General features: G+C 40.0%; 1 protein-coding gene across 2 annotated transcripts in view; it reads left to right on the forward strand.

Moving 5' to 3' along the window:
• MBP (myelin basic protein) overlaps positions 1-27,772 on the forward strand; it is an 89,496-nt gene that overhangs the window by 50,791 nt on the left and 10,933 nt on the right. Inside the window, exon 3 of one of the 2 annotated variants that reach the window (XM_032180611.1) lies at positions 18,605-19,035. In XM_032180611.1, coding sequence (XP_032036502.1) covers positions 18,605-19,035 — 431 coding nt within the window. Of the gene's footprint in view, positions 1-18,604; positions 19,036-27,772 lie in introns of those variants that run through there. The other variant, XM_032180612.1, reaches the window with a different exon arrangement.

Below are 27,772 nucleotides of genomic sequence, written 5' to 3' on the forward strand. Positions count from 1 at the left end.
GCACAGGATGATTTGACAATTACAGATTTCAACCAAGTTGTGTCAACCACCTGTAAAGAAAATATGGTCCTTAATTTTATTCCTTTCAGGCACAAAGAAAATATTTTCCTTGTCAGGATAAAAAATGCTGAAATCTGAAATGGGGGGGGATGTTCTTCTGTTCCAAACATTAGGTCTCTCCTGATTCCTTTGTTGCTTGATGGGCTTGTCTTAATGTCACAAGAAGGATTGTCAGGATGTGTGGGTAGGGAGGAGGGAATTTGTTTCACTAAATGCCTCTTTATGACACTTTCTGAAAGGCAAGCAGTCAGAGCTTTAGGCTTTTGCAATTGGAAGCTTCTGTCCTAGTTAGGAACTGCTTATGTCTTGTAAGAAATGAATCTCTTGGTTTGTTAATCATCACGTGATAGCTTTCTTGTTGTTTTCATCTCTCAGGTAACACTATACCCAGTGGGCTTCTTTGCTGCTGGGAGGGATATCCTAGAGGTTCAACACGTCTTCTAAGTATCTCATTTTATTTATGTAGGTAGGATAACTCGCATGCTGGAGGCAACTTTGTGTAAACCACAGTTGCAGATGGAAATGAGATGGAATCATCTATTCTTGCACTTATCAGATTGGACACTGATTAGTTTTCTTTCAGCAGTGTTTGAAAGCCAAAAGTAACAAAGGAGGACTCCACAATAACTGTATTTGGTTTTGGTTTGGCTGTCAGGGTTGGACACCACCCGTGACCACCAAGCAAGCGTGCAGTGGTGAGGCAGGTCCCAGCTTGGTAAGGCATGAGGCACAGCTGTCCCTGTAGTGTCACTGAGGGTATCACAAAACCTCACAACTGAGCAATTTTCCAGCAGTCTGAGCCCAGGCGACAGTCACCCTGTGGCAGAGCTGACCTCAAATACTGGCAGATAAACTTCTGGGTGTGCAGGGGAAAGAGGGTGCAGAGCCTGCTGGTGCACTCAGCACCCTGACAAGGTGCATCCAATAAGCCAGGAACACAAGTCTAGAAGTACACGGGCAATCTTCTAGTTACTTCTTCCAGCACATGGCACTCTTGGAGCCTTTGACCCCACTTGGAAGGCTCCACCAGTTACTCAAGTTTCTTCAGGTAACCAAAGTCTGTGATTCACTAGAATTGACTACATCCTAAATTGAGAACTGAACCAAATTACAAGAGCTTTATAAATAGACTGCTTTACTTACGTATTTCCAAAGGACACACAGAGATAGTGTAGAGTTGGTTGATAGGGGAGACTTCTTATTTTGCCAGACAGCCACAACTTGTGGATACAGAAATGCCCCTGAAGCATTTACCTGGAAAACAGATGACCTTTCATTTTCAGAGATAACACAGCTATTTCCTGCCTATGGAGCATTTTATACTATTTGTGAGCTGTCTCCACAGCTCCTCCGAGGTAGTAAAATGAAAACTTACTGCTGAGCAAATTGAGGCAGGGTTGCTGTGTCTGTTTATTTCAGAAATACACACACACGTGGCAGAGAATCCCATGTTGGGGCAGCACTGAGGCTGCTCCAGGCACCTGCAGGGTGCCAAGGGATTTGGCAGGACTTGGGCTGCCCTGGGGCCCTGCCTGCAAAAGGGAGGCTAAGTATTGCCTGGTTTCCCAGGCTTGCATCTGCACTTAGGGGAACGGGGAACGTGCGTGTTTGATCCTGGTATGACCTAACACATCGCTCGCAGGCTCTGTAAACTATTCTGGAAGTGGTGGTTTTCCTCTTTCTTGTGCATCCTGGGTGGATTGAGAGGAGCATCCCCAGTTAACACTTGGAAAAATGTGTTCATACAGTATTTCAGATTGCGTGCCTTTATCGTGCTATAATTTTACTCTTTACAACTCATATTTCTTCTTGTTGAGTGTGCTCTTCATCACATAAAAAGTGACTTTATTTTGCTATTTGAACATGTATAAAGTTTGTGAATTCTTTTTTCTTTCTTTTCTTCTCTTTTTTTTTTAATAGCAGTAACTCCCACGAACTGGTACAAGGCTTGGTACTGTGCAAGCAGTTTTTCACTCTTAGAATGCTGCTAATGAAAAGCAGATATTGTGCAAAGTACCATCGATCACTGCCGCTGTTTTATACAGTTTGTCACCATTGTTCGTCGTATAGCATTGAGTCACATTTAGGACTATGGTACAGCTCACAAGTGTTCAGCAGGGGAAAAAAGAAAGTGTTTATTTTTTTTTAAACCTTAGTATTTATAATCTAATATCAATGATTTGTTAGCCTATAGAAAATGTCTGATGTGACCTCCTGTCTAGATGAGAACAGGTTTATTAACATGTTTAGAAGTGTATATAATGTGGTCTGTAATAATGGAGAGTGGGATGGAGTTTCTAAGGACATGAAATAGCTGAGGTTAGACACTAAAATATTAAGAAAAGAAATACAAAGCACTGTTCCAACAGATGGTTAGCTCAGAGGCAGAAATGAACTTTTATGTTTAGATTTACTTTAACAGCTTTGGGATTTCCTAATAATTTCCTAGATCTCCTCTGACTAAGAGCATACTGCATCCGAGGACACTAGCTAAAATCCAACCAAAACACTAGGTATGTGCGTCTTTAGTTAAGAGATGAGCTGTGTAAATTATGGTCACTTTTTTTTTTTTTTCCTTTTTATTGAGGCTGACATTCTGTCAATGCCATGGAGTCTTGGGGCTGCCTAGATATGCTACTGGTGCCCTTTACCTTGTGCTTTTGTCAACTAAGAATCTAAAGTTTCTTATAGGATTCGGTGGTTTTTGTTTTTTATTCTCCTGATGTTTGATTTATTTCTCTTATCTGTGCATTGATTTAAGCAAATTGTTTCTCTATGAATGTGTTTAGTGATTCCATCATGAGTTTTGTTATCATTTGACAGATTTTTCTTGCTGAATCGACGGGGATGGTAATTGATACTACTATCATTGCTTTTTACTGCTATTACTGCTTTTATTTATATTGAATATGCCTCAATTTATTATAATATATGTTATATTACAATATAATATATAAACCAAGGCTGGTCTCTGGGCATTCATTGCTATAATGTGCAATGGGGTAGGGAAGAATAGGACTAGGACCTTAAATGTTACTTTCAAAGATGAAAAGAAAATGTGCAAACTTGACAATTTGAAACTTTTAGAACTTGCTGGAGGTTGGAGAGGTTTAATTGTCAGAGCTTCTTCAAAAAGTGTCTAGCATCTAGACCTTGAAATAAGCAGAAATTACTAGGGAACAGTAAAAGGGCTAGAGAAGTTCAATTTTTCTGTTTTCAGAATGTGGATATAAAAAAATTATAAAAGTACACTGTTCTTACTAATAGACTTTACAGCATAAGATTGAGGCATATACTAGATTTACAAATAATTCTAACAAAGGAGAATAGCTGAGCTACACTTAAGGGTTTTAAAGTAATGAAAGCTGACCACCTCTGTGCTAAGTTCATCTCCTGCTTTTCCTTTGATCTTATAGGAGACGAATATTGAGGATTTAGTGCCTATGCTGTAAGCTGGAAATTAAATCTGTGGAAAGAACCTGCAGTAGGTCTGTGCACCACACATTTGTCCACTTAAAGCATGCGGTGGGACAGGAGCTTGACGAAATTGTTTTTTGCTGGCAGAGGAAAACCACTTTTGCACCAGGCTAAGCTTCAGCTCATTGTCAGGATCTCTTCACATTGAGCTGCTAGTACTTCATGGCTCAGCAAAGCTGTACAGCTTTCAGCTGGCCTAGAGTGAGTGGCAAACAAGATGGGTTTGAACTGAGGTGTAGGCAGAGCACATTGGCTCTCAAACTAGAAACCCCCCTGTAAACACACATTCTAGAAATGTGAGATTTCATGCTGTGCAGATGGTACCAGCCTACTTTTTAAACCTGTGCTTTAATTTTTGTCCCTTCCATCAGCCAATATAGAAATGTTCTGTTTTCTTTTCATGGAAAGGTTTGTTGCAAAATGAAATGGGAAGAAACCTATGTTTAATTGGGACATGGAGAAGGCATCACTGTATGATCAGCCTGTTAGTGCAGCCGTTTAAGTTCCTCTGCAAAGGATGAGAAGTGAGCTGTTTCTTCTTTCAATACCTGTGCAGTATTTGTGTTTTGAAAACAGGAACCCCTTGAATTTAGACATTTTGTCTGGGTGTATCTAAGATATGCATGGTTTTTAAGCATTTAGTGATGCAGGCTAGGAGAGGTAGCATTTTAATCTTTTGACTCTCATACTTGACACCTCTGACTAGTACTGAGCAGGTAGGCTTTACAACCAGGAGAGGTTTCAGAGTTGAATGGCTGTGCAGACATAATTTAGAATTTGCTCCAGAAGAAGCTTGCTGAAGCCTCCAGCAGTATGGTGCTGATCGTGGAGCAGGATGGGCTGCACAGCTGAGTGGTTTGGACAACGGCGTTGGCACAGGAGCTTGGGGAAGAGGATGTGAGAGGAAGGGCTGGCAACTGTGGGGGGACAAAAAGGGAGAGGGCTCTTGGTGCGGGAGAACAGCAGGGTGCTGTGACAGCTTGGAAGTGCAAATGTTGTCCTTTCCTTCAAGGTAGGAAGACTTGCATCCAGACACCAAATGCTGTAGATTTTGCAGTTTGCCATCAAGTCCACAGTCTTTCCATGTGACCTCTTGTCATGCGTTTCTTTATTGCCTGCCCCGTGCTGACAGTTGATTACAGGATAGACAGACAAGGTGATTTCTATTCAGCTCTAGAGGTTTGAATTTGTCTTTTTCTTTAACCTTCTAGTCATCAAAAGAAGTACTCACCTCTTTCTTTCTGATATCTTTCTTTCAAACATCTGCCTCAGTTCTTTGCCAATATTTTAGATTTATTTTTTATTTTTGTGTGTGTGTGTATGTGGAATAATCTGCGTGCTGTAAGACCCTGTGCCATTTCAGTCCGTGCAGATTGTTTTAGTCCTTTGTATTCATTGCTGTATTTGTTGGAAATTTCTGCTTGGTTTCAAGTATTCGTTATCCTAGTTTTAGGACTGCACTTGAGGCTATTATGAAGAAGACATTGCTTGCTGTAAACCCTATGATAAATTCTGGAGATAAGATTCCCTTCTAGTGTCTTTTGTTCTGCCAGACAGGCAGACATTTTAATCAAATCTCATATAAACTCTTCAGGCCTATATTAGAGCTTCCTTCTGAAAAATATTTCTTTGGATACCAAATTTTATTACTGAGGATATCTTAAATTTTTATCGTAATTTAAAAATTCTGAGAAGGCTCCAAATGGTTTATCATTGCTTTATCTAAAGTGTCTAAAGTACCTCTAAAACTTTAAAAAAAGTTGCATACATTATAACAATATTAAGGCCTTGAAACCTTTTTTCTAATATTTTAACAAGCTACCCACTGTTTATTGCATGTCTTGCAATATTTTCATACCCTCTACTCATTCTGCCACAGCAATTACATGGCTCTGTTCCTAGGTCTGCGCTGACGTACTCCATTATGCAGCCTCCAAACAAAGCTGTTTTGACAAGCAAGGCAGGGCATGGTGACAAAAATCCTGTTCTCCCCCCATCACAGCAGGCAGCAGGATGCAAGGTCCCTGGGCGCTGTATTCCTTGTGCCAGGGGCTGCAGAGGGATTTTAAACCAGCCCCAAACATCTTCAGGATTCTGTGCCCCGGGAGCATCCTCATCATAAATGTTCTCAGGTGTGGGGATCTCTGCACGTGACTTTGGCGTGGGGAATTTTGTCCTGAGTAACCTGACTTTTGGGTTTATGTCCAGAGTACAGGGTGATTGTTTCAACAGTGAATCCCTGTCACATGAATAAACTTAAAGGAGGAAATGTTGTCAAGCAGCCAAGTCCTAAAATCTGAAATGCCGAACATCCCTGAAGTGACACATTTGCAAAGAATTTACTGTATTTTTTTTTAATTAGCAGTTAGCTGCTGATCTTTTAGGCAGAATTATTTTTTTTCCCATTTTAGCACTAGTTGAGATTTAGCAATGCTGGTGATAAAATGTTTTAAATATTTATTCAAAGAGTTTGGCCTGACATGACTTTACTTTATTGCATTTGCAAGAATAATGGTGCAGTCAAAATCTATAGAGCTGAAGACGGCTGACTAAATATATGTAATGGGGGACTTATTTCAATGTTTCATTTTTATCCCTTCAGAATTGGTATTTAATGCTTAGAAGTGAGTGGGTTACCAGAGATTTTATTGTTTTAGCTTGACAGCTTGACATTGTTTCAGTTTTGAGTCCTGCAGATGCCAAACAGTCTTGTCAACTAAAAAAAAAAATATATATATATATATATATATATATATATATATCAGTTTGATCTCCGGGGGTGTATGTACAGTATGATGGTTTACTCTTTGGTAACACCCCAACTACTGCTGTTTCCATCTCACACTTGCCTGAAATCATTAGACAGATACATGAAATGCAGTGGAGAGTGGCAGGCTGTGGAGGAGAGCAGTGTTTCCTTGCTGATAGAGCTGGCCAGAGAAATAAAGGAAAGCAGTGCTGTGGCTGTGCACAGGGATGTGGGGGATTAGAGATGTGCTGAGCTTTATACAGATTGATTGTCCAGAGTTGGGGATATTGCTCTTTCTTGCCCAGGCCTGAGGACTGAAGAGATGACAGCTTGTGGTTGCAGAACTGTATGGCTGAGGAAAAGGGTGTCTGAAGGGACTCATCCTGGTCCGTCTTGCCAAGGTTGTTTGCTTCTCAGCTAACAGACTAGTGAAAGAAAGGCTAGGAGATGAGGAAAGTCAGGGAAGCACAGATGAGTACATTTTCCTTGAGTTTGGAAGGCAAAGGCACCCTTTGGTTTGCCAAAATGTGATAAAGATCTTTCTGGGAGGCCTGAGGTGGAACAAAAATGTAGAGGTGGCCTGTCCAGAGAAGAGGCCTCTCGGCTCCTGCCTGATGCAGGAACTTGTTTCCTGGCTTTGTGCTGAGCCTGCTGCCAGCTCTGCCATCTGCCTCACCACCTTCAAAGCCCTCTCCAGCAGTCAGTGACTCAGGCTGGTGGTTCTCCTCCATGAGGGAAACGGGGATGCCCCTTGGGAAGGAGGTCTGTCCGCTTGGTGCCATACAAGGCGTGAGACCAGGTGCTGTGGGGAACAAAATCAGCCAGGTCGCAGTGGCAGTAACTGGCCTGGTACACACACCACGGGCACTTGCTGGGCCAAACCCTACACCAGGGGTCTGGGGCTCTCCCTAGGGGCAGGCCTTTCAGATAATGTCACCAAAGGTGAATTTAGGATTACTGGTTAAGGGTTTAGAGTCAGCGTGCTGAATCTGCTGCCGTCACCAGCACTACTTTCAGCATCCCAGCTGCACAAGGAGCTTTTCTTACTGTCCGTGTCAAAGGCAGAGCTGGTGTTGCAGATGACAACCACACGCTGTTCATTCCCATATCAGACAGGAGTTGTCTGTCATTGACATCTAGGCTGGAAAAGACCTTCAGGGTCATCAAGTCCAACCATCTTGAAGTGGAGGTGCAGCTCATGGCCTGGTTTTATACTTCCCAAAGAGTACAGAGGTCCTCGTGTCTTGTACCTTATGGAATCAGCTGGTTATGTGGGTCTCCTCTCCACAGAGGTCTGAGCTTCTTTCCCTATCAGCATTGTGGGCAGAGCAGGAGATGTGGGTCATGGCCTGGGTCTTCTCATCCTCTTGCCTCTCCTACATCTTGGACACAGCTGGAAGTACAGCTCTCGATCTGAATCCTCACAGGATATGCAGGCTGCCACCCACATATCCCAGGCAGGGCTTTGATCTCACTGAGATCTCACAGAGACAAGGTGGGATAGCTCACCCACCATGCTGGGCACAGGCCTTTCAGGAAGGACAAGGTGGGGGACAGCAAGGAAGGGCAGTTGTACTGCACGTGAGAGCAGTGGGGATGCACAGAGCTCTGCCTTGGGCTGGGGATGAGCCAGTTAAGAGCTTGTTATCTTTGATGATAAGCTTATCATTTTGCAATAGTGTTTTAAGTGGGAAGAAGATAAGTTTAAAGAAAATAAACCATAGAGTAACCCATTAGTTTCTGGGATATGACAAGCTCTGCGACCAAATTTCATGCAGACTCCTGCTGGCTTTTGCTTCTCTGTCCTTTCACCACATATGTAAGGTGAAAATTAATTCCAAAGTGAAGATAATGTCACACTAAGACAGTGTCTGACAGTTGTGGAATTGTTCTGCCCATAGAGAACTGCATTTCAGACAGCCTTGAACATCTCTATAGCCCTTTTTTGGCCTTTAGAAAGTGTTCAGTATTTTTTCAAGTCCTGTAGAGAAAATGTAAAAGGGTCTATAGGCTCATTTGTGCCCCAACATTTCAAATATTTTTAGAAATATTAACAAATTACACACTTCAGGGTCTGAATATCATTTATGGCACTCTGGTGGATCTTCTAAAATTTCTTCTTCTAAAAATTACCAAAGTAATTCCCCTCACTGCAGATTTTGTAATGATGGTGACTCTCTGAGTTCAAGTGGGCTTTCTAGTGAAAGCTTCAGTTCAAATACATTCATAGTGAAAAGAGAGAAATCTAGAAATATCATTGTATACCAAAAGCATGCATGAACATTTCAAGCATGTTGACTACAGCATCCTGCAGGTAATTCATAGTAACCAAATAGATCAGCCACATCACTGCAATTTGTTTTTAATTTGGGTCTGCTCTGTAAAAATCTATCTTGGAATTCAAAGTTTGAAGTGGCGTCACAAACCCATGAAGTCAATACTGTGGGTTTTGGGGGAGCTACAAGCATTCATATTCTTTTACATATGAATAACTCATATGCAGTACTACTACTACTACTACTGTGAAGTGTTTTGTTGGGGTTAGGTCTAGGTAGTTATTGCCAGGAAAACTTAATACACATCAACAGTTTTACTCTGCAGGACTGAAAAGCAGCTTATCTAAGGAAGGTTTTGTAGTCTGTAAGTAATTTTTCTGTTACAATCAGTGTTTCTTAAAGTCAGCATATTTGGTTATTATAACTGTATTTTATTCTGCAATGTATTCTTCCTAAGTATAATCTCTAACGTGTACACTTAACTCCTGGTCAAGAAAAACCAGTAATGTCACCAGGTGCAGTGTTGGAGGAGCTAGCTATGTGATAATTTTTAACAGTCTATATGCTACAGCTGGTTTGAACCTGATGCTTTGGTCACTGCCCTTAGCTCATTCATTTCACCTGCAGTTATGCTGATTTTAAGGCCCTGCTTCCCTATGGCATTATGGAAGAAATCTAAGTTTACTACTGTATACTCAGTTGCACTGAAGGGCATAGGTTGTTTCTCAGAAAAATGTGACTTGTGAAAAATAAAAAAGATAACGTGAGTTGTTGCAAAATCTGATTTAAGTGCTAGTACTTTTGACGTGCAATTACTTTTGTGGGGGTGATGTGTACAGGTCTTGCAACCTAACAGGCTGAATGTGACTTTAGCAGAGAAGACAAAACATCAAGCAATCCTTTGTTTATTACTGGTCAGTTGTACAATTTGTAAGGATGACAAATGCTGATGGATCAAACAGGTGATTTCATTTTTCCCCTTTAACAACACAACATTGTTGTTAACATTTTTTTTATTTTATTATTATTATTATTATTTTTAAAAAATGATGCCCCAGCTCATTTTACTGTGGGAGGATCCTTTGTGAGATACTTAAGATTAAACCAAACCTATATGTTCTAGTAACAACAAAGGAACATTTTTCTTTGAAACTGGTGGGTGGATAAAATTCTTTTATTTTTTTGTGTGTGTAACAAAAAAAAAAAAAAACAAAAAAAAAAAACCTCCAACAACAAACCTCTGCGGGTTGTATGGAGAACTGCCACATGCTTCTCATAGATTCCAAATTTCTGCCATAGCAAGTCCCACTGGTTTCAACCACAGGCTTTTTTGTTTTCTGTATTCTCTTTTGTAACCCTCAGCAAATGGAGGCAAGGCCAGAATTTCTGGAAAACAAGAGCGAGAGGCTGCAAGCCAGGCCTACACTGCTGCATTCCTCTGCAATGGTAGGCCACCGTGTGGGCTTCACTTCGTCTCTTCATTGTAAGGCAGTGGCAGGGATAACCAATGACCAGCTGCATGGAAACACGCAGAGTGCAAGGTAGCTAGTGCAATCGAGTGGGTTGGTTTTAACTGCAACCTTGATATCAAAAATAACTTTTCCATGAGGGATATTTTTACCTTTTTTGAACGCCTCTTTTTTCTTTACTTTTATTTTCCTGTGCTCATAAGCATAAATCACCTTTGAGTACCCAGGAAGCAAATAACAAAGTCCAGAACAGTTTTCTTCTCGTTACAGTTGGTACCATGTACTCCCAAGTCATTACTTTTCTTTACCTAACTGCACTGACCATCTACATGTAAGGGCAGCAGATGGATAGAGAGCCTTTCTGCAAGACTTCAGAAGTTGAGAGTTACTGGTTAGTCTGTACAAAGATGCATCACCCCACTGCAGAAATATATATATCCTCTAGTTTAAATAAAACACAACTACAACAGGGGAAGAGGAGGAAATGAAGCTCAGTGCAGCTTCAAAGAAACATGTAACATCCTCCCTGCCCCCTGCTAATTTCTTGCATGTTGAATCTGGTGGTAGTGTGTGACTTTTAGAGTAAGTTTAAGAAAAAATGGTCTGTACCTCTGGTTTCTGATATGTTCAGCATTGTCTGTAATGGAAGAAGACGCATAGTTGCTATGTGATTACTGCTGCTGTTCCTATGGTTTGAAAAACATTGTGGGCTGTCTTTCTGTGATCTTTTTCCTTTGACATGGCCATAATGAACGAGGCTATTTCAGCTGCTGTCACTGCTCATTTTGCTGCTTTAACTGAGCATCTGTGAGAAGGGCTAAATTTCTTCAGTTAAAAAGAAGTTACTTGAAGACAAATAACACAGAGTAAACAAGTTTGGGGATGACATGACATTGTTTTTCTTCCATCAAGTGTAAAAGCTGGCTCCCAGAGAGCAGCCCCTCACAGTGGGTAACAGGACGTTAACGCATGTCAGCCCACAGTAACCACATGTGCTTCCTGTTAACATCCAGCCTTTGGGCACTGACTACAGCACTGAGCTATTGCTGCACAGACTGCAAGTGTTTTCACATCTCTGACATGCAGATGCTAGGAGTTATATGCCCCTTGGTGAAAAGCCTCACAATAAGTGAATTTTCCAGCGGGGGAACCCTGGTGATGGTATATCCAAAATCTGTTTGACTCGGTATTAGTAGTTATACCACAGTGATACCATAAAACTTAGTTGCCTTCAGTGGAATAATAATGCTGAACCCAACTGTAATGAATGTACAGTGTGTTTTAATTTTTCTTTCATAGACCCAGTCCTCTCAAATCATTAAATTACAGCCAGGGCTGTAAAAATTAGGTGCTGTTTGCTAATTCAAGAGGTAATACTTCAGCATTTTCATTAGAGTGTCACCGTTCCAGCTACACATCACATTCTTGCATGTTCTCATCTGGTCATTGATTGTGTTTGGGTTTTACCACATAAGCTGAAAAGATCAGTGTAATTACCCTACCAAACAGAACACCACACTAACACCCAGCACCAGGAGCTGCTTACTATAGGGATCTATTCTATTTCATGTTTATCATCTAGTTTTTAAGCATTGGGTCCTTGAACTGAAAGAGGCAAATTTAGAAGAAGATGTGTGATATTTGCTGTTAAATAACATAATTTACTAGTTGTGATGCTTATAATTTTATAGTGTGCCTCCATGTAAGCGTGACCTCGAAACAGTTGTCAGCACACTGAACAGTGTTTTTTATTTTAAGCAGATTCTGTGGAACCCCTACAAGCTGCTGCTGCTTGCATAAGCAGTGCAGTGACAGGGCCCAGTACTTAAAATCCAAAAGTCCTTTCTTGTCCCACAAGCAGAAAAATGTCAGATCTGGAAATCAGTATTAGAGGACCAGAAGCAGCAAAAATTAGATTCAGCTGCATTCAAGCCCAAGTCTGTTCCTACAGGATATTGAAGGCTTTTGTTTTTCCCCTCTCAGTCAGTCTCACATTTCTGAAAGAACTGACACAAAATCGGGCAGATACTGTTTACAGAGAGATGTCTGCATGTAACCCTTTTTCTCTTATCAGTAACCTTTGGGATAATCTACTTCACAGATAGATTTTTTTTCCAGCTTTGGTTCATGAGCTCTGGGAACTACGTTTCACGTAGCTGAGGGAAGCCCTGAAAATGGTGCATCTCGGGATCGCAGTCAGACCTACTCTCCCTTGAGCACTGAAGGAACTGAGAAGAAACTGGCAGGTCAGCGTGGATGGAAGGTTTATTTTTCTCGGTGTCAAAAGAAGAACAGCACTGGTATTACAGACACCTTTGGCAGCCAGCAAGTGTCCCCTGGGGAAGCAGGTTGTGAGTCATTTCAAGGGAGACTTTACTGAGCACCTTACCCAGTGAAATACCTGGCTGTGAATTATGTCACAAATGTTTGTCAAACACTGGAGTTTCTTTCAGCAGCTCTGGAATACATTTTAAGTTAGTATCAGAAATTAAGTAAGGATTTGTACTTACATCTTTCATATTGCAGTAATTAATATCTGAAAGAATTGCTGAATAGCATTCTCTTAAGCAAAGTGAATTTCTCCCCCACTACAAAGTACACCAAAAGTAGAGAGAACCCCTCCTATTCCCCCTAACTGAATGCAGTATTTCTTTCCTTCAAAATCTGAGCATAAATAGTGTCGGCACGCTGTCATCCCATTCTCCTGCTGAGCCTGCAAAGACAGGTATTTCTGTAATTGGATGTGACCTGGCACTGCCCTTCTCCCCATCAAAACCTTTCTGCCTTGTCACACGAGCTCTGCTGCAAGGGCAAGCTCTGTTTCTGCATCAACCATTCTTCAGAGAGAGAGGGCCAGGGTGCACTTGGAGCAGTGAGGTGTTTGAGCAGTCAGTAGCTATGCCAAGACAGAGATACTAAAAACGGTCTAGCAATTAATAGATCATATGTGTTCTATCCATTTTTAGGCTGGCAGTAGCCCTAGGTTGGCATAATGCTTCCTGCACAGGTTGGCTGAGAACTGCTATTCCCTCAGTCAGCAGGGGTGCATGTAAAGCAGCATCTAGCAGGCTCCTCACCTTCTTCTAAGTGAAATCTTAAGTGAAAGTTTCATTCATTGGGCCACAGCAATGCAGTCTAATGTCAGCTCTGAAAATGTATTGTTGTTTTTGTTTTTTGTCTGGTTGGTTTTGTTATTTTTGTTTGAGGAAAATTGTGCCACTTTATACCCATTATCCACTGCTTCATCAGAGTAGGGTAAAAGTGTACTGGGCTAATCAATGAAATAGAAGCCCTTTTATTCTTGTCTGCGAAGAGCCTTATATGCTCTGTAATGTCTGAGGTGGGCAGTGAGTGAAGAGTCAAAGCATTGCATTTTATGCTTAGCAGGTGGTTTGTCATTTTTGTGGGGGAAAAGTCCAAAGGACTACAATTTGACAGACTCATTGCAAAAGCTAAGTTTCCTCTGCAAATACTCATCCTGTGCTACAAAGTTACATTGAAGCTATAGAAAACTTTGGGTGGATTTTTTTCCCAGCAGTGGTAAGTTTTGTCAAGGAGGGAGGGAATATAGTAAGCTGTAATGGAAGTGGTCTCTTGGCTCACTACAACTGGAGCATTGAACTCATGTGGATTTGTATTACGAGACACACGTTTCTCTGCACTTGTTTTGCTAGGGAAATAGGAAAAATAGTTGTGTAAAGGCTAAATGCACTAGCAGATTGGTTTGGGTTGTGTTCAGAGCTATGACCAACTGTCCTTCACACCATTATGCTGCATGCAGCATATTCATGACAGAAGTATTTGGTCAGAGTTGACTTCCAACAATTTGACAAGCATCAGACAAACCTGGTAAATAGATCTGTGAAGTAAAATGTCTGATGGCGTATTGCCTTCTAACCAAATCAGTAAAGTTAGGCTGAGAGCCATTTTTGTCTGCTGTATCTTAGCATACATAATGAGAAATCAAACTTTGCAGTTCAGATTGACTAATGCAAACATAATTCTTTTTTTCTCTCAGCCTAAATACTTACTTATTGAAGCCTAATTGCTGTAGATGTGCCATTCTGCTGTGAGTTGCACTGCAGTCAGAGTACAAAACAGGAGCTGGACTGTACCTTTCAGTGGTACTCAAGGGAGCAAGTGCAACCTCCTCAAGAATTTTGATCAGAAAACTCTTCTATTTTCTTCAGCCACTTAGGAAATGACCAAGAGATCTGTAACCTTGTTTGCTGAACCAGTTTATTGGTTTGTACCCCTTCTGTCATTGTCTTTTCTCCATTTCTTTTAGTTTGATCAGCAGGTGCTCCCACTGCACACCAAGTGGTGCAGTGCTCCTCTGCACCACCTCCAGTGGCGGAGGAGCCAGAACCGGCCTTGGTATTTCTGGCAGATGACCTGCACTGGTCCACAGATTAAGTAGTTTTTCCACACTTGCCTTTGCTACTCAATGCTGCTGAGCACCAGATAGTTGAATCGTGTTTCTGAGGAAATCAAGTGTTGAATTGGCCTGACCTTTATTTGACCCTGGCTTTCATAGCATATCACTGTGTCTAAATATTAGAACTGAACTGCCTAAAAAAAAAAAAAAAAAAAAAAAAAGACAAATGTTGAACTGTTGAACAGCACTATGATCTCAATGCAGAGTTGGAACCCAAACATCCTCAGCTGCAGTTCCTGTGTAGTGATGCTGGACTGGCTTTTTCTGTCCTTTCCATTCTTTCAAATGTCTCTATGTTACCCTTAGAGTTACTAAAAGCCACATATTCCAGAAGAGACTTTTTTCAGCCTCTCCAAGTAATGCAAGGCAAACTACTTCCTGTACACTGCACATATACCTTACTACTACTTCAGTTTACTAAACATCTTGAAATCTTAGTCATTATGAAGCTGAGTAATTTTTAGGTGTAACTTTCAACTGTTTAAATGACTAAATACAGGTAAGTCAGTATAAAATTTTGATATTTTATCATCAGCATTTCAGTAAACATACTGAAATATAGTTAGGATTAACTGTTTTGTGTTGTGTTTAACTATCTAGTTGTCTCATCATAGAAGAGAGAGGAGAAATATACTTTGTATTTTTTATGCTGAAGAGCACCACTTCATAAATATACATGACTTACACAGAAAGAAAAGTTGATTCAAAAGGTCCCTAAAGTTAAGTGAGATCTTTTTCATCTTTGTACCTGGAGAAAAAGAGGGAAACAAGAAGGAAATTAGTAATCAGTAACAGCAATCTGTAGTTATTGTAAAATGTAGTAAGTATTCAGTATTGTGACTTTGATTACCTACTTCTGATGTTTGTAAAATCTCCATCTGAGATGGAGATCTCACTTCGTATAAATCAAGTTTTGATAGTAGCTATTCAAGCCACAGGGCTGAGAGGTTCCAGCTAAATTGAGGCTTATACAAGAGTGTTGATTCCCAAGAACTGGGATAAACTGCTTCTGCCAAACTGAGCGTTAAGGCATGGTGGTTGTGAAAATAGAGATGGGGCATGACTCATATGGGCAGGCAATGGGAGTTAGTTTTAATATTGCTTCTTTGAAAGCACTCCTGGCATTTCTGTTAATTGTGTTTCACTAAGAGACTGGATTTGTTGGTCCATCCGTGTTCCTTCATTTTGGGAGTCACTGCACGTACAGGGAGCAAACAGATTGGCCACTGTCACCAACATGGCCAGGGAAAGCTGTGCCAGTGGCAAGCTGTAGAGCTGCACTGCTCGAGGGGTTGTGGGAAGGTGATATTGCCTGCAGGAGTAGTCTTCTGCTGTGCCTGAAGCGACAGATCCCTGCTTGCTTTTGGGATGAAGCAAGGAAATGTGCTTCCCACACTCCCACTTGTACAGCTTTCAATGTCTTTATTCACTTAAATGCGAATACAAGAGCATACACTTTAGTAGCCTTTCAGTTATGCCTATGGCAATGCATTCTGCTATATGTACTCTTAAAATTAACCCATTTTACAAGAAATTAAAAAAAAAAAAAAAAAAAAAAAAAAAAGCCTGAAGCTCTCTTCTTCCCTGGGCAGCTTTTTCTTGTACAAATGACATGCTATAGGAAGGGTGCTCTTGTTTATTCTATGTCTTAGACAACCTTGTCAAAGCAGGGCTTCGTCTTGCCGGAAGAAACAAAGAAATTATCAGTACTGTGTGCACTGCATTTATGATGGGCCTTAATGGAAGAAGTCTAAACATTTGTTACTGAATCAGCCAATAGGCATATTTCTCTGTGTGCCATTAGTTCTGGTTATCCTTAAGGTATCATTAAAGGGGTCTGACTCTCCAAATGCATGTGAAGGCTTGGCTTACTTAGCTCAAATATTAACAGTATCTCTCAGTTGTATATTTTGAAATATTAGAAAACACTGAAGTGTGCAAAAATTCCATAAGAAAACTTAAATGTATGCTTTCATTACTGAAATAGAACATACAGACAGATTTATACTTCGCATCTCGCTGCATATGCATTGGGAGAAGCTACTTTTATGGCACAAATGCCCTTTGTTGCTTACCAATACACGTATTCAGAGACACAAAGCACAACTGTTGTAAAAAATATTAGTATGCAGATGCTCTAGTGTTTTGTTAATGCATTTAATTAAATACAATAGCTCTTTTGTTCATTTTTCTTTTTCTGGCCTTGAATGGATTTGTATTATGGTATAGAATCTAGGGTTATAGCTGCTAGTTGAAATGTTTTGCCGTTTCAGAAAGTGTCACATCTTCGTGATGTTACTTTCTCTTTCATTTGACTAAGAAAAACAGTCGAGGGTTTTAATAGTTCCTAAGAAATCTGAAATCATCTTTTCAGGAAAACCAAAATCACAAAGGTGACAGCAAATAATTTCCTTTTCTCCACTGATGAGGTCTTAAGTTGCAATTAACATTGGTTAAATAATAGTATTCCTGAGGAATATTTTCAAATGTTTTAACCAAAGAAAAACCTCTCAAAGTTTTCCCCAACATTTTCTAGGTAGTTTCCAAAGGTGCACGGTAGAATTGCATGATGTATTTTTATATGAAAAGCTGTGTAAAACTGCAGCAGACTGATGACAATAAATTGTAGCCTGGTGAGTAGCAGGTGTCTGTTTGCAGAAACCAGCATTACTGTCTTGTGCGGTTATCCATAAATTTATTTCAGAATTAATCTCAGCCTGAGAAGAGGTTTCTTCAGTGCCCTGTGGGTGGGAAAAGCAATTTGAAATGACTGTGTCAAGTCTAAGATTGCTCTGGTGAATTAGTGAAGTATTTGAGCCTTGGCTACAAACATAACAGTATTTGCCAGAATTGCTCCTGCTTATGGAAAAAAAGACTAAATCAAACAGGAATGAGATAATTAGAAGATCCTAAAGCTAAAGGTAATACGTGACTGACTGCAACTTATCATGCATTTTCAAGTTCTGTTAACTCCAAAAAATGGTCTTCCTAACATGGGGTGAGTGTGTGAGAAGCATTTACTCTGAAGGCTTAAAGGCTACTTCCCAAGCAGTAACCCACTAATACTTTTTTTGTTTGTTTTTTTTTTAGTATTCTTTGGTGGTAAGATATATTCCTCAGTTGGATGCAGTAGGAATAATAGTGTAGAATGTAAGAAAAAGCGCTAAGTTTTATGTCACTTGTAGAAGCAGATGTTAAGGATCGAGTGTGCTGTAACTGATTTTTTTCAGATATTTTACTGCATGTGTCAGAACACAACTGTAGAGAAGGCAGCAAACACTTCATTCACTTATAATAAGGAGGTCTGCCTCGGCTCCTTTCTTGGCTAAATGCTCATCAGGTTCTGGTAATTCTTATCATCACTTTTCACAAGTAATAAATGCATATTATATCATTTTGCTCCAGGCCTTCAATCAGCATCAGAGCAAGGACATCATATATAGAAGGCCAGGCTCACACATGGAGGAAAAACTATTATGGGAGACAAAGCAGAAAATTACAGCCAAGTATTCTCCACTTTTTTGAAGTGAGGACAATTTAAATAATAAAGAAAACCCTCAACGCCTCATTATGCTTTTGGTTGTTAATGAAGTAACAGTGAGAAATTCAAAATGGGGACAGACCTGAAGCATAGAGATGCTCTGGCAGCACGGGGGGGAATATGCAGTTGAGAAGACACAGCCAGGCATGTTACTTTAACTATATTTTTTCCTGTTCTGGAGACAGAGAGCAGAGTTTAGAGTTCCAGTCTACAACGGGAAGTACTGGAAATCTGATTGTCCAGACATCATGCCTGAAAGCCCAATCAACAGTAAATCTTCCACATAAAGTTAATTTCAGTTGTGCTTCTAACAAGTATTAATCTATTTACAAACACTAGTTTAAAAAACAAAACAAAACAAAAAAAAAACACACATAGAACTTCTTCAAATTTTGTGTGAGAACATCATCAGCGTTTCAGTTGCAAGATAGCTTAATGTTCTGACAGGCTGCTAGAGAACATAGTTTCGCTGCAACTGCACAGCTTACGGGTTTTGTATGAAATGGCCATCTCAAGGCCAGGGAGAGAAAGCAGCATTGTTCCCGGGCTGTTTTTCACAGGCCTGTATTCATATCTCATCCTTGTTGTTTGCAGGAGAGGCAGATGTGAACCAGAACAATGGGACCTCCACGAAGAGCCCAGCGGTGACAGACTCCAAAGGCGCAGCAGACCCGAAGAATGCCTGGCCCGAGGCCAACCCAGCTGACACGAGCGGTCGCCCCCACTTGATCCGCCTCTTTTCCCGAGATGCCCCAGGAAGAGAAGACAACACCTTCAAAGATCGGCCCTCCGAGTCAGACGAGCTACAGACCATCCAAGAGGACAGTGCAGCAGCTTCAGAGAATTCGGATTTGATGGCTTCGCAAAAACGCTCCTCGTTCCGGCACGGATCAAAAATGGCCTCTGCAAGCACTACAGACCATGCTCGACATGGATCTCCAAGGCACAGAGACTCGGGTCTACTTGACTCGCTGGGCAGATTCTTTGGAGGTGAAAGACACGTTCCCCGGCGGGGCTCGGGCAAGGTGAGCTCTGAGGAATAGAGAACTGCACAGCTACAACAAAATAAAGTACAATTAAAAAGGAAGGGTGGGACTAAAAAGAAGGTGTAACTGCTATAATGCAAGAGTTGACTTAGCCAGCAAGACAGTACTTGCAGTTGTGTCATGTAATGCTTGGCTTTGATCTGAAAACAACAACAAAAAAAAGCATAGATCTGAGAAACATGAGGAGCTATTTCTGGGTCATAACAAGGAGTATTAGAAATCCAGGTGTCTCTAGAAACATTACCGAGAGGAACTTTTATGAACATTTTATGCGGTGCATTCTATGCATTTGTATGCTGTGCTTTTTAGAGAGAGACATCAGTCTGCTTTTGTGTGTTGTTTTCAAATATTTGCAAACTGGAGCTGGATGAAAGCACTAAATGCAAGACAATGGCTAGATAGTTTGGCACTAATTACGGGACGGAGTTGGAAATAAATGGTGGAAAAAGAACTGTGGCCAGATTCTCAGCCTGCTTGCACAAGGGCATGTTTTAAGGTCAGTTGATAGCATTACAAAATAGTCCAGCTGCTTTTTTTATTCTGGTAAGAAGCAAAGACTTGTATTCTAACCATTTCATACTAGGAATTGTGTAACAAAACCATTTCTTTGTTCTGAATAGAAAAACAAGGTATTGATTAAAGGATGCTGCATTCTTTCCTACTCCAGGATTAATCTGCATCCTTTGATAAGTTTGCAGATAATGAGTTCACTGAGTGGCAAACTTTAAGATATCATTTACATAGCAAAGGGTGAAAATAGTCTTGTGTTTGTGTGTTTACACACTACATAAGCATTTGAATGGATCTACTCCTAAAATCTTAATTTTAGCTAAATCTATTGTTTGATGTAGTCGCTCAAAGTGTAAGTATTGCAAAACATAATGCTCACAGTTGTTGGCTGGCCACGAATTTTTTGGTAACCTTTGACAACCTTTGCTGTCTGTTCAACAGTTCTAACCCGCGATGCTTGCTAGGATGGGTCAGTACACGCAGCTTTCCCAAATCAGCCCTCTTGTGGTGTTTCATTGGGGTGTTATACTGCGATTTACAGCGGGTTTGTGATCACTTCCCTACAGAGCTGTGGCAATGTGTAGAGCACTGGATGGAAAATACTCTGGGACCTTAAGACCAGAACTACCAAAGCTTCTCCCGCTTTGTCACCAGTGCTGAGCACGCTGCGTGTTCTGGTCATGGTGTTGCTCCCCTTAACGAACCGGGGACAGTAGTGCTTGTGATGATAATGCTTACAACAAGGATTTAGCAACTAACTACAGGGATGTTCATACAGCAACTAAAACGTGCAACAAGCAGTTGCTGTGAGAAGGAAGAAAAGCCACTTTTCTTCATCTCACAGCTGTCACGGACTGTTCCCAATGCTGCTGTATTCTGCAACCTGGTTGGCTAGCTCAACTCTTGCTGGTGTATTTGTATACTGTATTACTCACTGAAAAATCATATACAAAATGCTCTTTATACCAAGGAAACAATGCCAAAAACTTAAATTCTGCCTACAGACTATACAGAGGTGTGTACATTCTTGCCTAGCAATAAGACAAACCAACCAACCCACTTTTTAGTAGCGATGACTGAAAAGTGGCTGCAAGTTGTACAGATTTCTGTATTGTGTCCTTTGGGGTGAACATGATCGCTATGATTCCCTTCAGCTCTCTACAATCAATCATGTGCAAGGAGACAGAATAGCACCTGTCCTATCTCTGTTGCTGTTCAGTGAGCTTATTCTGAGGCACTTAAACATCTGTAAAAACTGTACAGAATTAGGGGTGATTTGTTTTGTTTTTTTTTTTTAAGAACTACTGCATTTAATTTGAGGGTCCTGGCTTGCAAATTTTGTCTAGAAGCACAGAGAAGTTTTGTTATTCTGGCAAAAGTCAGTCCCATTAGCACTGCCTTCCAGTGCCAAAGCACCTCTACCCCTGTTTCCCACAATGATAATATTGATGCATGAAAACATAGCCTAGGAAGCTACATTGCGGGAGAGTTTCAGTGCTGAAAATGTTGAGAATGTGCCACAAACGATTATTTATTTAGCCTTTGAATCAATGCCTTTTGGTTTCTTGTGTCAAGGAAGGCTTGTGCTTTCATTTATTTATGTGTGTGTACACAGAGGAAGGCGAGGGGGCTAATAGTCTTATCTGTACTTAAAACCTAAATAGCTCTAATTTGCCGAATATTGTAGTGTGAGTAGTGAGACATGCCAAAGGTGGTTGTGGAAGAGCTGAACAAGAAAGAAGTCTGGCAGTTTTCCAAACTCCACTAAGCAAACAGGGCTTTGGTAAATAGGATACCCTGAAAAGCACCTTCAAGGTTGAATTTCAAAGGCTTGATGTAGAAGCATTCCTGGAGCTGCACTGCGTATTTGCTTGCACTCATTGCTGACCAAATTTTGAAGCTTTTTAAAAGCATTTCTGCAGCTGCCTTCCTCACCATCATCCCTTTTCAGCCAACCCCTGTCCCAGTAGGAGCATGTAGCTGAACTACCCACACCAGCAAGCACTGGAATGCAAAGACAACACTTGCTCTTTGTACAAATTTAGGGCTGACATTCAAGCAAAACACATTATAAATTCTTTGTGGAGGCATTTTCATCTTCCAGCCATAGCTGAAAAGTACATAAATGAATAATATTCACTATTGTGTAAGGAAAGGTGGGGTAGGAACAAAGAAGGGACTGTTCTGTGGCCTCCTTTTCTCCCATGGAGCAGGTTCTCCCTTATCATGGAATTCTGAAGTTAAATTAAGAGCCCGTGGGAGTCCCATGGGAGTAAATAGAAATAGAAGTACTGGAATGTACAGAAACACTTTCTCCTCTACGGGTCAGTGAATTCATTTGCCATTGTCCCCTCCACCCCCTGCCGCATCAAGATTTTGATAGCGGACTCAATCAAAAGCAGCTTGAATTTTGTACTTCCACAATTTTTTAAGGTAGAATATTCGAAGCAAAGTTATTTTTGCACTCTGCTTAATTTTAATTGTATTAAAGATGTTAAAAGGGCAACAGAAAGAAACTGCAGTGCAAACACTTTAAGAAGCATGCAGCACAACAGCGTAACTATAAATTACATCCCTTCTTTACAGATGTAATCTATAAAGTGTTTGAGCAAGTTTATGTTAAAATGATCAAATCTCCCTTATGCCTCTTAGGTATTAGCCTGTATTCAGCTTCAGTATGTGCTGAATACTGACTTGTTTCTTTTATGGGAACAACTGCAACTAAATCAGTTGGTTATGCTTTTGTAATTTTTCTTTATGATTTTTTTTTCCTACTAAAGTCTTAACTACGAAACAAGAACTTTTCTGTCCCGATTTAACAATATTCATTAACATACTAAACTTTACACTGCATTTGGAACAAACCAAAAAGCAACAGACTAAAATATTGTGAATGAGAGTAAATAATAGGCCAAAGCCAGACAGTGAAAGATTAAATCCACTTTTCTTCTCTTGTATTAACTTCAGTTTTCTGTGTAAACTTGTAAAGTTGTCCTGTTGCCTGTATGAAGCCTTGCACCTGTGTTTCTTTCCCAAGATACATGTTTGGGTGCAAGGAATATAGGAGGCAGCCACAGAGATTTCCCTTCCTGCAGCCACAAGGTATCTTAAGTACTTACCCATCTGAGCAGAACCAGGGGGTAGGATCAGAATTTTGGAAACTTCATTTCCAAACCCTACGCCAGAGTTAAGCAATGGCTGTGATGGGGATCTACAGAGAGAGTTTTGGTAAAGCTGCAAAGGCAAAAGATTTAGGAACCAGGATTTCAAATAATAACACAGACCTATGTAATCATCCGAATACCCATACTTCTTTTCTTATTGCACTTGAACTCAATCCACATTTTTTTCATGCAAGCTTTAATGTATACTACAGCACCATGAAGATGTTGACAAGTAGTTAAAGCAATGCTAGTTGGACTAGTATATGATGTGCTTTGAGTAAATACTGTGATCTTTAATTTCCAGGTCTTGGTTTTCAGGGAGTGGTATTGCTTATGATACACTGGTTTTGTAAAACCTGCTGTGCAAGCAATATGCTTGTAAAAGTTTTTGATATAGTTTATGGTGATTGTAATGATTTTGTTTTAATCTCTTGCTTTATATGTGCTTTGTTTATGTATTCATTAAACTGTTTACATGACAAAACTGGCGTACTAATGATTTAATTTCTTTTAAATACTTTTAATACATTAACAGAAGTCACAACAAACTACTTCATAATACTTGATGGGATAATGAGATAATTAAAAGAAACTTCACTGACTTTTGTGGAAAGACACAGTATATTTGACAAATGAAACTTACCTTTTATAAGGAGGTGGCCACACTTTAAATAACTGAAGCTGCTACATCTGCTGTTCTCACATTCCAGTGACGGGAACTGAATCTGGCTTTTCTTTTTCATAGCAGGTAGTAATGGATGATGAATGACCTAAAAATGAGTCAGTGTGTCAAAACCATCAGTTTCGTTAAAGTTAATTTGATTTGTAAGGTTGGCCTCTGAGCACTTTAGAATTCTTTGTTTAAAGCGAAACAAATACAGTAACTTGCACTAAACAAGCAAGTATCAACAGGTAAGTACCACATATCACTTGACAAGAAAAGGTTAAGGAGCCAACATCATATATGACTCATTTTAACATCTCTTAACACATATATAGTCCATATATGTTACACATGCTTAACATTTAACACATTATTTAATGCACTAATCTCTTACATTTTAAGGAAACATTTTAAGGAAATTACTGCTTGAAACTATATACTTTATAAGAGAAATTTGGAAGTCAAACTAGTTTAGATGAGACGCTGAGAGTGAGCACCAATTCTTGGTATAGCATTAATGATGTTTTGTGTCCGGACTAACTGCAGGTACAGGCAGAGTTCAGTTACAAGTGGAACAAAGCAGTCAGGGTCCACAGATCTGTAGCAGAATTTGAAGGGAAAATCATGATTGGATGGACAGGAAAAACTTATGCACGTAACTGCTTTTAGTATATTATTTTTCTCCTTCAAATTTGGAGAAGTATTTAATTATTTGTTCAGGCTAAAATACTAGTAAGTCAACTGAAGCATTTTAAAATTACTGGTTGGGGTCATTCTATAGCAAAAGACTTTCCTTTTTTGTTAAATTTCAAACTGTACCTTCCATTTCAGTGTTTACTAGCTTGCTTCTGGGGACTTCTCTCCACCAGTATGACATTAAAATGATCTGTTTGAAAAAGAGATATTAGGGCACCCTCAAGAAGACCACTGATAATTTATTTTAGCGCATGGTGACGATACAGGCTTGCTGCTACGTTTCCCCTGCACCTTAGCATGGCCACAAGAGAGGTGGCAATGGCAGCTACTGTAGGAACTGGCATTGTTAATTCTGCAGCAGTTCCTCTGGTTTTCAACTGCAAGGCACCACAGCACAGTTGAGAGTAAGGTCTGGCTTTGGTTTTACTATGATAATACACCCAAGAGTTGTTGGGTTTCTTGTGCTTGTTGTTTTAACAAGTGGGAAGGGCAGGGAGGAAACCTGAAACTCAGACACGGGTCAAATGAACATGTTCAAAGTTTAGTATAAGGCTTTTCTCTACCTAATGTTACATTTTCCTCATTATGCTTACTTCTCTATAGCTGAGCCAGATTTACAAATAAATTTCTCTACAGTTAAATCCATTACAGTGTTTTTTTCTATCATATGTTAAGCTTGATTCCTTGCAAATCATGAGCTGTTATCCTTAGCACTTTTCATCCTACAGTGATTAAAGTGTTGGTTTTTTTTTTTTGTACTTTAGCTATTTTGAGATTGCACAATAAATTCTCCCTGATAGAAAAAAAAAAAAAAAAAAAAAAAGTTTGTTTTTTCCCGACCTTGTTTTGTACCACCATCATCACACGTCATTAGCACCAAATGCTGGCTTTTGCTTTATGTACTGATGCAAAACATTTTATGTAGTTCCTGAAATGGTGTCTGGTTAGGCATGTACAGTTAGTCATTTCACTTTAAAGCTACTGGGTTCCATCACTGAGCTACACAAAATCTTTCACTACTATTTTTGGATGCTTTTATTGGACCTTATGTGAAGCAATTAAAAAAAAATGCCCAAAGCACTCTGAATTTCTGCTGGAGACGCAGAATGATCCTTAGCACCATTTTGCCTTTCATTCATAATGCATTTACTTTTTCATTTCTGACATTTCATACAATTAACATGCCTTGGAGGCTGTAAAAGCTTCAGGATTTCAGTGTTGTGTTTTTGTGTTGCTTTTTTTCCCTCCCTCCTCATCTTGTAGTGACTACACCATTGGAAATTTTACCACTGGTAGTATTTGCTTCAAAGAAATAAGCTATTAACCATGCCAGGTCTAATTACTTCATAATAGTTGACTCTCCTTGCTATTATATGCTCCCTTTTCATTATGCTGATATCAGCAATAATACATGTAACAACCTGCACAAAACTTGGGTTTGTCATTTTCTTACCTGTTATAGGCAGAAAAGAAACAACATTTGGCCAAGCCCTTCAAATATGAGAACTCTTTTAAGGTGGGGGCATGGATCTTACTCTTGTGTTAGCTACCTAAGAGCTGAAATGCGTATTTTCAGAAATAATTTTTTTTACTACAGCACCATTTTTACCTCGACTCAGGGCTGTAACATCTTTCCCCTTCATGGCCATAATCTTTTTCCTTCCTTTGATTTTTTTTCTGGTCAGTAGCTATGAAGTGGTAGTATATACCTGGTACTTACAGTTTTGTTTTCCAAATAATCAGCAACATTATATTTATTGCATGAGCTTCTTGGAGGTATGAAAGTACTGGGGATCAGGCCTTTCAAAGGGGTCCCCTTACAAACAGCAGGGGACAGCACTGAAAGTGCACCAGAGACAATGCCCAAGCAGTTCAAAGAGCCTCTACTGTGAAAAACATTTGAATATAATGACTAATCTAAGGTGAGAAATGCTGCAGAAAAAGCAAAGGTAAATGAAAGTGTTGTTTTTTGATGACAAAACCCGTTATGAAGTGTCACGACAGTGGAATGAAATAAACACGGAGAGAAAACAAGAAGGTATGACAGGACCAGTCTCTCACTTGGGAACTGTCTTAAAACAAGCCATTATCCTAAAACACTGTCAAGATGCTATTTCTTCATTCTTCCCCCCAATAATTTCTTACTGTCAACCTTCTAATTTGTGAACCGCAGTCATCAAGGCCCTAAGGAGTGAGAAGGTTTTGGAGAAATGTGGTTTGAGATTATGGATGATCCCTTACCTCTCTCGATGGAGTGTTCTCCGTTGCTTCCTTCTTCATGCTGTCACATTTGGGTTTCTTGTCAGTCATCTCTGGTCTTGCCTCCAGTGCTTTTCATTCCCATCTTTCTGCTACAGCGCCTCCTCTTTCTTTTACCACCTGTTTCAAGGCAAGGAGTGTATTACTGATCTCAGCACACGACTGGAAGCCAACATCTCCCAGACTCTCAGTCCCTCTCTTCCTACCACCCTGCTCTGTCCCTTTGAGCAAGTGGTTTTGTTTCCATCTTTCTTTCTGCTCAAAACTAACAGCACCATTACAAAGACGCATGGCTCATCCTTTCTGAAGTGATTAGAAAAGCTTGTTGAGTTAGATAAGCATTTATACCGTCACCTTTGGACCAGCATGTGGGGATGAAGTGAACAGTCCCATCACCTACAGCAACACATCAGTAAGTTGTGAAGAGCCCGGAGGAAACAACGTCAGCTGTGCTCAGGAGCACAAAGGCCCATGCACAAAACACCTCTGAATTCTGAGATGAAGCAAATCCTGTAAAAAAGCACTTGTCAGTTTGCCCGGGATTGCTCTACTCAAAGTCTATATAATAAATTTCCTCTTTTTTAAAAGAAAGAAGTAGAACCATTCATTGAAAGGACCTGTCTCTCCACTCCCATCCAAAGACTGTTTGGAAACAGTTCTAACTACAGAAATTCAAAGCTGAATATCCACTCCCTTGTGCTCAGAGAGACTTTGGATGCAGAGTGCCTTTCAAGTGCTAACACAGAATTAGCTGAGTGGCTTACAAATTGCCTCTTGTTCTTTCACCTTGCTCTTCAAACAAACTAGCATGAGCTGTATTTATCACTTAAAGGCGATTTTATTCTGCCAGTGCTGTTGCAAAGTTCTTCATGGGGTTAAGCATTATTTCCTGTAGGCTGTGGAACAGTTTGGTTTTATACAGCAACCTGTAGATACTTTCTATATCTCTATCAATTTGAAATTTGTAGATTTTGTATGATTTATTATTCATGCACAGTGATCTTGGTGAAGATCACTGTTTTGAAGGCAACCCATTGAAAACCATGAAACCCACTGAACCCACGAAAAACATCCATTGCTTTTCATTCCTATTAATGTCAGAAATGCTTACTAGGCTTGGTTACATTATAAATCAGCTATTTTTACATGTTTTGGATGCATCTCAATTTTGCCATTACATATGTGATGTTCTTTAGATTTTCACCTCCCCTCCTAAAAGAGGCAACAAAAAATATGTATTAATGATACTGAAAGAGATTTGAAGAACATAAATTCAGTACTCCAAAACCAAAAGATCTTAATGCTATTGTCACTAAAACATGTTATCAACTGATTGGGAATTACAAGTTTTAAGTTTATCTTTACATGTATATGCAATCCCTACTTATATGCAATCCTCTTACAGAGAACAAGAGGTCTTAGA

This window comes from Aythya fuligula, chromosome 2 (genome assembly GCF_009819795.1).
Source record: "Aythya fuligula isolate bAytFul2 chromosome 2, bAytFul2.pri, whole genome shotgun sequence".
Taxonomy (NCBI): Eukaryota; Metazoa; Chordata; class Aves; order Anseriformes; family Anatidae; genus Aythya; species Aythya fuligula.